Source organism: Phaseolus vulgaris, chromosome 6 (genome assembly GCF_051622355.1).
Source record: "Phaseolus vulgaris cultivar YP4 chromosome 6, ASM5162235v1, whole genome shotgun sequence".
In the NCBI taxonomy this organism is placed as follows: Eukaryota; Viridiplantae; Streptophyta; class Magnoliopsida; order Fabales; family Fabaceae; genus Phaseolus; species Phaseolus vulgaris.
The window spans coordinates 20141520-20152158 of record NC_143503.1 but is presented as its reverse complement, the minus strand read 5'-3'; the positions used below and the strand labels follow the sequence as shown (position 1 = coordinate 20152158).

At 26.7% G+C, this 10639-nt stretch overlaps 2 protein-coding genes across 2 annotated transcripts; one reads left to right on the top strand and one right to left on the bottom strand.

Moving 5' to 3' along the window:
- Window positions 1-220: 220 nt before the first annotated feature.
- On the top strand, window positions 221-5691 carry LOC137831201 (protein trichome birefringence-like 43). Its single transcript, XM_068638779.2, has 5 exons — window positions 221-532; window positions 3203-3374; window positions 4651-4826; window positions 4921-5079; window positions 5209-5691. Exons 1-5 carry the CDS (start codon window positions 279-281, stop codon window positions 5507-5509), a joined length of 1062 nt encoding a protein of 353 aa, XP_068494880.2. The 5' UTR covers window positions 221-278; the 3' UTR covers window positions 5510-5691.
- A 1094-nt stretch (window positions 5692-6785) lies between these two features.
- On the bottom strand, window positions 6786-7199 carry LOC137833427 (egg cell-secreted protein 1.1). The gene has a single exon (XM_068641779.2). The coding sequence runs from the start codon at window positions 7173-7175 to the stop codon at window positions 6786-6788; it is 390 nt and encodes a 129-aa protein (XP_068497880.1). The 5' UTR covers window positions 7176-7199.
- Between the last annotated feature and the right edge of the window lie 3440 nt (window positions 7200-10639).

Genomic DNA, 10639 nt, shown 5'->3' with positions numbered 1-10639 from the left:
GCATTAGGATTTTTAAAATGTCAGATGGATACTTTTGTAATGTAGGGGTGCAGAAAACAAATTTAAGGGTATAAGAAGAAACAACCAAAAGTTAAACCGTTTTGTTTAAATAATGACGAATTGATGGAGCGGCCCCTTATACGCAGCCCACTTTCCACTTTGCCAGTTCTAATTCCAAATATGAGCACCTATATTGATTATAAATATTAGTTATGAGCACACCTTTAAGTGCACACTTCCATCATTCATCACCACCACAAGCACCATTATTCAGTTACATGGGGTGGTCTTTCTCCATATCTGTTGTGCTGTTTCTTACCCTTCTCATTCAGATACATGGAAGTGGTAGAAGCTTTGTAGAGAGTGGTTGTAATTTGTTCCAAGGAAGCTGGGTTTATGATAATTCATACCCTCTTTATGATATCTCAATGTGTCCCTTTATAGAGCAGGAATTTGACTGTGAAAGCCATGGTAGACCAGATAAGTTCTATCTCAACTATAGATGGCAACCAACAGGGTGCAACTTAACAAGGTACTATCTTCATTCTTCTCTCTTTCTGTCACTGCTTTTTCTTTTTCTTTTTTTAACCCTGCCATTCCATTTCATTTTTTTTCTTACCACCCATTCAGGTCGACATAGATTCACCCATGCATGCTTTTTTGCTTCAGATATATGTTTCTCTTTCATGTTTTTTTCCTGTGTCCAGAATTATGTCTTTTCAGCTAAATCATTGTTGATTTTAATCTAGAAACTACACATTCAAATATATATATATATATATGTATATATATATATATATATATATGTATATATATATATATATGTATATAAGTATATATATGTATATATATGGTACTTCAAAATATATAAATTTTATTATAGACATTGAATTCAACAATAGCCTTATTATATTTGAGTAAACATTAAATATTATATTAATATAACTTATTGCACAGATAGCAGTTAATACTATTAGTTTAGTACTTCATAAATACCTATGTGTTTAATTAAATATTAATTATTGCATTGATTAAGTGCATAACTTTTCAATTAGAATCTCTATATATTAAATATATTCTTAAAAATAAATATTAATTATTTTTTAACTTTATATATATATATATATATATATATATATATATATGTTAATAATATTTTTTTTTAAAACTGAAAGATGAGAGAAAATGGTAAACACTAAATATATATTATATTAATACATATACAATAACAATAAATATTAAATTAATATTTAAATTAATTTTCATATTATTTATTAAATTATAATGCATTAACGTTGAATATTTGGGTATATTTTAAAACTAATAATATGTAATCTAATACATTACAAAAGTTTAACATTTTATTAATAATTAAGGATATATAACAAGAAATAAATTATTATATATGCATATACATAAGTTTATTTAATTATAATTTATTATTAATATATATTACAAAATAATAAAAAAAAATATATTCATATTTTTTAATGAAGGTATAGTGGATAGTGGAATAAAAGAGGAATAGAGAGTTCTACTTAATACTAATAAAAAGAATTATATATCACTAAAATAAATAATCAAATACAAAAAAAAAAATTTAAAGATAAAAACATATAATCAGAAATAAATCCCATTTATAAGTTTTCTAGATGATCTAAATTCTCTGTTTACCAAAACACTAAAACATATCAGAAAATCCAAACCAAAATCAAACAAAAACACAAAATGTTTGGAAAATGTCCTCAACAGATTCCCCCCAGATTTCTCTTTTAACTTGACTGTTCATTGTGAAACTGTCTAATTTTTCCTTAATGATTTTTGAATGAACGATCTCTTTCTTCATTACACTTCGTATTTTCTTGGTAATTTTGAACTATAACAAAGCTTTGTTGTAACTAAAGTTTTTGTATAACTATAGGTTGGCCATTTTAGAACTAGAAAACACTTCCACAGTCACAAGAAAAAAAAAGTATAGAAATATTCATTTTTTGGCATTCCCTTCGATAGTTGAATATAGAAAAATTCTGGACATTGAATTTCAAGGGAAATAAATTGGAATATTAAGAAAGTATCTTTTAATCAGTTCTCTTTCTTCAAGTAATGAAATTCCTTTTGCTTTTGGAGATATATGAAGAGTACAGATCAACAACTATAATAGATATAACTGCACCTTATATGGTAAAAGACCTTTGTCAAATAATGACTTTATGATGTAAAAATAAAAATTAAGAACACTAAAATTAACATCAGATGGTTGTTGTTGTATCCAGAAACAGTATGTGAGAACTTAAAAAGGAAAATATTTGAAACATGAAAGGACGTTTTACTTGTAATGTAGAGCTCACTAGTGATATGTGGTAGCAAACCACGTTTACAAGTAAGCTGCTTGAGTCAGTTTTGTTTGTGATTTTAGAAATCTTGAAGAAGAGTTTGATAGTGTATCTATCTTTATTTCCTTGCACTCTTTGTGCATTTTTATGTTCAAAACATTACTTCAATTTGGACAAATTTCCATTTCTTTGCTACCATTTCATAATTGATTTCAAGTTTTTCTCATTCCAAAATGAGAAGGGAAGAAAAGAAAAGATAAACAAACACTGTAAACCAATTGTTATGCATATGTCACATCCAACTTATGCTTTCTCTATAACATCCATCTCCAATTAGATCTATTAAACTCTTCACATTTCTGCAATAGAATCATTATTCATCAGATCCATTAAGGAAATAATATTATGTTTATGGTTTTAATATATTATCTTTGACAATGATTTTGGTCACATTAAGGTTTCTGAATTTTTTGTTACTACAACTGCAACTGTAGCAGCAATTTGCCACAATGATAAGAATGCAATGAAACTGTGACCTTATTGTAAAACTTTCATTATGTTTCTGATTTGTGATACTTTAACCAACAGAATACAACATGTTGCTTCTCTCTGTTTATTTTATATCATCTTTTCTTGTGAAATCTCTCTTCAAGTCATCAACTAATTAGGTAATAAGATTGTTAGGCTTAAACTACCTCATAAGTTTAGTGCATAAATCAGTAGAGACTTCCTCCATTAAGAGAATGCTGCTGTGAGGTTGCTTTCTACAATTTTGTCCTCTATATGCTACATTAGGTCCAAACAAAAACCATTTGAAAGATATGTGTTGGACCCACTTATCTTCACTTTGGATGAACCTTGTTTTGCAGATTCAATGGTGAAGATTTCTTAAATAGACTAAGAGGGAAGAGTCTGATGTTTGTGGGAGACTCTTTGAGTTTGAACCAATGGCAGTCACTCACTTGCATGCTTCACACAGCTGTGCCATTTGCCTCATACTCCATAGTGAGGAATGGTGGTTTTTCCATTTTCACCTTCACGGTTAGACCTCTTTTTATATGACTTTTATTTTTCTTCATATTCTCTCATGGTCATTGTCACATCACAAACCTATCATATCTACACAATTTCACATTCACTCCATTGCTTTAGCTATGTCAAGGTGGTTGTGCTTTATCTTGATTGCATGCATTCATGCATGGATAATATTGAAACTAGACATTGTTGTCAAAGAATGATAATTGCAATGCAATCATGGTCTCTTAGTATGTATGAGTCTCAAGATATTATAGATTTCAATAACACATGTAAGGAACACAGGGTAACCAAACAATGCCTATAGAAGGAAGGTGGTGTTGAGAAAAATTAAAAAGGAATTGATTTAAAGCTTTGGTGAAGTGTATCCATCATTGAACAGTGAGAAGATATATTGTTAATTATGCAGACACGTAACAGAAGAACCAAGATTAATAGTTGAAAACACACCGACAAAGAGGGAGAGAGAAACAAGAGTTATTCTCATAATTTTTTATATAGCATAATTGCATTAATAAGTAATACTTAGTCTTTTCTAAAAAAAATAAAATAATACCTAGTTATTGATTTAATAGGTAGTGTGAAATAATATCACACGTGTGATTTGAAATAGTTGAAGCAGTCAAATATATATCACTATACAAATCATTAAATAAAAATTAATTATTTTTTTAAAATAAATTATTAGATGAAATACTTAGAGATTAAAAAAATTATTAGTATTTAAAGTAATTTTTATTATTAACAAAGTTATAAAGTAGTTTTTAAATTGTTATGAAGTTTTAACCAATTTTAAAATTTAAATTAACTTGTAATTAAAACAGGTAATTAAATACCAATATAAAATTTAATTTATAAATTTTATTAATAAAATTTACTTTAAATACTAATATTTTTATAACTTTTAAAATAATATTTAATTTAATTAATATAATAATTAAGTATTTCTATTTTCAAACATTAATTTTTATTTAATGATTTTGTTTTAGTGTATTATAGATTTTTAATTTCTAAGATGAGAACTGAATTCTAATTTTTATACATAGTCACTCAAGGTTGAAAAAAAAAGCATTTTTAATCTTTAAAAATTAAATATAAAAGACTAAAATGATTTTGAAAGTTATTTAATAAATTCGAAGAACTAAAATTATTATTTTTTAACTTGGAAAAAGAGCTGTGGCAAAGGTGTACTACATATACATTTCCTCATAATTTTCACTTTATTTAAGCACATAAAATTTGAAGACTAACCACATAACTTAATGTATCACATAATTTGCAGAGCTATAATGTTAAGTTGATGTTCTCACGCAATGCATTTCTGGTGGACATTGTTGGTGAAAAAAATGGTCGAGTTCTGAAACTAGATTCAATTGGAGCTGCCAAAACGTGGAAAGGAGCAGATGTACTGATATTTGATTCTTGGCATTGGTGGCTTCACACAGGAAGAAAACAACCGTATGTAGAACCCCATAACCTAGTTTCACTCTTCATCACTGAACATGCAAAATCTCTAACACTCTTCTCTCTCTTTCTTCTGATAATTTCCTAGATGGGATTTCGTTCAAGATGGGAATCAAACATTCAAAGACATGGATCGTTTGGTTGCATATGAGAAAGCATTGACAACATGGGCCAAATGGGTTGACTACAATGTTAACCCTGCCAAAACAAGGGTTTTCTTCCAAGGGGTTTCTCCAGATCATGTGAAGTAAGTACCTGCTGCTATTAAAAAACCCTACCTATGTGCTTATTGTAGACATATATAAACAAAAAGAAGCAATAAATTAAGTTATAATTTTTAAAAATTGGAATTAACACATGTCTGAATCGTTTCCAGTGCAGAAAAGTGGGGTGGACATGCAGGAAACACTTGTGTGGGGGAAAGTAGGCCAGTTTTGGGATCCAAGTATCCTGGAGGACCACTTCCAGCAGAGTTGGTATTGGAGAAAGTGCTAAGATCCATGAAAAAGCCTGTGGAATTGTTGGACATTACTACACTTTCACAGCTAAGAAAAGATGGCCACCCTTCTATTTATGGTACTGGAGGGCATAGGAGCTTGGATTGCAGCCATTGGTGTCTTCCTGGTGTTCCTGATACTTGGAATGTGCTTCTCTATGCTGCTCTCACTCAAAAATGAGTTCCTATTCTTGTTGCTATTCATTCAAATAAAATGTATCCCAGGAAAATAAAAAGGCTATACGAAACAAATTAGTTCATGCCTTTTAGTTTCGAAATGGTATTATTAATTGGAATTTTAATTTGATTCATGTCACTGTAATTTGGGTTTCAAGAGCTGTAATAAGGGCAACTCATTTCTAAGCTAGGTAAAGTTTATTTAAAAAATTAGTAATTTAAGTCATATTTCAAAAATGACAAGACTTTTTTTTATAAATAATTTAAGGTGTGACCCAACAATCATACAAAAATTAAGAAATAAATTAAGAAATGAGATAAGAAAGGATCTTAAATACTAATCTATTCCAAACTCAATGACAGACTCTGAATTTAGTAAATAATCCATAAAATGTGGCTTAATTATCTGAATTTGTTTGTGGAATTCGAACAGTATATAATGGGTAAAAAAAGTTTCCTTTAACAATAAAGGGCTAGTACACCATATTTACTCTTTCCTTGTTTCATACCATACTTATCTTACATTACTCATTCCTCTTTTTATATTTATCTAAAAAAAATATTTTTACAATAATATAAAATTAATATTTTTTTGTCCTTTTCTAAAATTTACAGTACAATGTAAATTATCTGACTTGATTATATTATGGAAAATGATGGTTTGACACGCATTGCTCCACTTTATTCTCCACTAAATATTAATATTTTAATCATTTTTAATTTTTTTTAATTTTAAAAATTATTTTAACATTTTATATTTTATCTAATATTTTATTAAAAACATTTTTTTATTTTAATTTTTTTTATTATAAATATTAATATTTTAGTGTAGGTGTAAACTGGAGCTGAGTGTGAAAATATAATTTCCCTTATATTATAGCAAATGACAACATTGAGAATTAAAAACTATTATTTTACATTATAAGCCAGCTTTTGTGTTTAAATAGATGAAGAGGAATGATATATTCTCACTCTTTTTTTTACTTATATTCAATTTACAACTGATCATAACTTATTTTATATTAATTATTATTAGTATAATAGGATATTTTATTATGAAAAACAATTGTCAAGTAAATGTATATAAAAAATTGTGTGAAAGAAAAAAAAAATTCATTAAAGAAATACAACATTAAATAATATTGTATTTCTCAAATAGGGCAAGGTGGCAATATAGAAATTTGATAGAAAAGGAAAAAACATAGATTTAGATTATTTATTCATCAATGTTCAATGACATTGTTATTCACTTACATTTGACACATAGTAATAAACCCCCTTCAAGGATCTACTGATAATGGTGGTGGTGGTGAGTGAACAGCCTCATCACAGTATCCCTCCAACACATCAGTTTCTTCAGAGGTAAACCCTAGAGAACCAACAACGTTAGGCCAGCAATCATGTCCAATCACCCTAATAGCTTCACAGCAACCTTTCCCTAGGTAGGTCTCACCATTGATAAAAAACGTTATTATTTCTCCACTGCATGCTTGCATATGCCACAGTGATTCCCAACAGTTAGAGGGTTCACCCTCCAGCTTCAACCTTGAAGCAAGGCTTGGAGTGGTAGATGGGTCGGAGAGGGCTCTAGAATCAGCAACAGATGCATGTAAGACCAATGCAGTAACAACAATAACAGTCAGAATAAAGGGGACGTGAGAGAAAGCCATTAGATTTAGCAGAAAATAAGGTGAGTTTTGTGCTTTATGTTGATGGTTTTGAAGAAAAATTGTGTGGGAATTATATAGTGGGGAGAGTGTTAGTAACAGTTGGTGAGTGGCAGATGAAGAGGGTAGAAATAATTGTGCAGTGGTTACATTAGGAGAAAGATTAAGGATTTTTCATCTACTGATATTAATGTGAGATATGAAGATTTTGTGGAATTTAACTGATTCTGTCCATTTGTATTCTTCACAAGGATGGTATCTTGTTAGAGATTATTCAATTCACAAATATATCTTGTTGGTTCTTTGGCGTTAAGAAGATGTAAAGTTAAAAACAAATGAGTCTGCATATTTAACAGTGTAGAGATTAATGAATGTGAAAAATACAAATATATATATAGATATATGTGTGGGTGTTTTTAGTCATTCCAACTCTTTCATTGCGACTGTTTCAATTGTTATTCACATACAGCACAGTGTATAAGGCTTTGGAGTGCTTTGAAAAACTTGTATATGAATTATGGCATTCTGATGACTTCATTTTTTTTTTCAGTAAAATTTACATCAAAGCATAATCAAAATGAAACCTGCTGAAACTTTTTCTTTAAGGGTTTAATGTCATGTGAATTTTAGCTTTAATGGTCCAACTTTTCAATAACTTAAAATGAGTTTCATAAATTATTTCACATGCCAAGGCTGAAATATTAGTCTGTCATTGTTGTGAAAGTAAATTTATTTTAAAGTGATATAGAAGATGCAAAAAGAAAATTATAATAATAAAACATGGAGCTAGTATTAATTTAAATTAATAATAAATAAAATTCATTAATAAAATGTTTTTTTAAATATTGAGTGTTTTAGGGATAAGAGGCGTGTTCAATGCTTTGTTTAGATCAATAGATGGATTTAAGGAAGAAAAAAAAAATTTGAAAAAAAAAATGTTATTTGAATTAATGAAAAAATAGTTGAAATGAACAAAATTAAAAAAATTGGATATCATGTCATGATGTGATTGATTAAAATTCTTTTAATTGATAAAAATGTAAAACTATAATGTTATCCTTATCATAAAAAGTAATTAAAAATTAAATGTGCTCCAGGATTAAAACATTATTTCTTCTGCAGTTGAATATTTTAGTAAAAAAATACAAATTATTTAACATTGTTCATATATAAAGAATTGTTGAAATAAATTTTGATAAAAAAAAATAGTATTTAAATATTCATTATTATAAAAAAGTTAATAAAAAATAATTTTTATATTAAAATTCAAAAACAATTTATTTTTTATTATTAATATTATTATATAAATTTATTTTTTATTATAAATAACTATATTTATTTTTATTATTTTATAATTATATTATTAAATATGTTTATGACATAAATTTATTTTTTAATATTAACTATTATTATTTATTTGTATTATATTATATTATATAATCGATATATATTCGATTATATATATGTTATGAATGTAATATATATAATAAATTATATATATATTTAATGTAATTTGATGATTGATTATTTTATTTTGTGAATAGAACTTTGTCACCATGTTACAGTTACAGTATGAGGATATTTTAAATTTATGTAGTTTTTTTTTTTTTTTAAATGAGTGATTTCTTCAAATTTGTCTTGTATTTTTTCACAAATATATGAAATTAAATATAAGTATTTCTCTCCGTACTCACCTAAAAATAAACATAAATTAAAGTAATTAGTTTTACTTTCTCCAATGTTGAAAAACAAAATTATAAAGATAAAGATGGTAGCATTTTTTATTTAACAGATATTCCATCATTCATCAGTAAAAAGAAAGAACCAATGCTCATACATCGAATATTCTATACGCGAGATTTTTTCTGCAAATATTTTAAAAATAATTACAAGAAATGAGGCTACTGCTATTTTCCTGTGAATTTTAATTTGTAGATAATTTATTTGTCGATAATTAATTATTTAAAAATTCCCAAAAAAAATTACGTGTAGTAAATTTTTATGGGAAATAATCTCAAAAAAAATTCATACGAAAATTTTTTACCTAAAAAATAGAAAGTATTTTTAACTGTGAATTTTAGATAATTTTTCTACTAATAACAATTGTCTTTTACTGCTGCGGATGTTTGATCAAGGACATTGCAAAGGTTTTTCTTCTTGCACCCCATTACTACTAATGGCAGCTCCATTACTAATAGAAAATGACTAAAATAGTTTTTCTCATTGCTCCACCATTGCTTCAGCTGTTGCACTATTATCACTTCGGAAGAAGAAGAGAAGAAGAGAGATTGCGTTGTGAAAAAACTTATTATGAATAGTTTATTCTAGAAAATTCATTAAGAAAATTCATTCCAAAAGATGTTCATGTAAATTACATTTTGAAAATTCTGAGAAAATTTCTAGAACGGGTTATCCAAAGTTATTTTAAAGAAGGATAAAATGGTTAAAATTGTTGGGTTTACCAAGAAATTGTGCAGGTGCAAGAAACAGAAGCCCATTGTAAAAGGATATTTTGGGCCTAATATGGACATATCTAAAGTGGCTTTCATCATTTAAAAGTAGGCAAATTCTTCCAACACTTTCATACATTCTCCTACATCTTTATATTATTTTTCAACAATACTCTAAGCACAAACGAAAACTAACAAAAAATGTGTAATCAACATTAACTTTCTTTTAAAGTCACTAAAAATTCAGATGTCTGAAATAAAGTTTTTTATATAAAAAAATAAAGTTAGTAAAATGTCGTTTAAATATATTTATTTTTATTTTAAAAAATTTGTTTGATGTTGTTTATTTTCAAATGTTAAAAAAATACTAAATAATAAGAGTATTAAGTTATTTTAGTTAATTTGTATCATAAAAATATAAATTAATAATGATTAAATTATTTCTCTTTGAATAATGAAAAATTCGAATCTAATAAACTATATGTTTATTTTTATTATTTGTTTGAGTATATGTTTATTTTTATTATTAGTTTGAGAAAAACAACATTTTTTTTAAAAAAAAATTTAGTCATTATTTTAGAAGAGATAAAACTTAGAAAAAAAATCAACAAATAGAGTAAAAAACTCCAAAAAAAAATAAATATCTTTGTACGTTGAATATGACAAATCTTTTCGTCAACTCTCTCGTACACACTGAAATGATTAAACTTTTATCTCAAATTATAAAACTATTTTCTTAAATGATTGAAAAAAAAATAAAAATGTTACAAGTAGAAAGAAGAAATATGTGGAATTAGTAGGTGAAGTTATTTGTAAAATTATATTTTATTTATAGTTATTTTTATAAAAAAGTTAAAATAGACTTTTCACTATTAATTAGTATGGTGCACTACTTCTTCTGTAGAAAATCTCTTTGATATCTTTTGATGTAACACCACATGCACTTATCATTATTGGTACTGATCTAGTCAAGTATCCTCTGCATATGAGCATCTTGATTTTATCATAAACAACCAT

Excerpts from the sequence above, each read along its gene's own strand:
- LOC137831201 (XM_068638779.2), top strand. The coding sequence starts at position 279 with ATGGGGTGGTCTTTCTCCATATCTGTTGTGCTGTTTCTTACCCTTCTC. Across the intron at positions 3,375-4,650 it reads TTTCCATTTTCACCTTCACG|AGCTATAATGTTAAGTTGAT; the intron begins GTTAGACCTCTT and ends CATAATTTGCAG. Across the intron at positions 5,080-5,208 it reads GTTTCTCCAGATCATGTGAA|TGCAGAAAAGTGGGGTGGAC; the intron begins GTAAGTACCTGC and ends AATCGTTTCCAG.
- LOC137833427 (XM_068641779.2), bottom strand. The coding sequence starts at position 7,175 with ATGGCTTTCTCTCACGTCCCCTTTATTCTGACTGTTATTGTTGTTACT.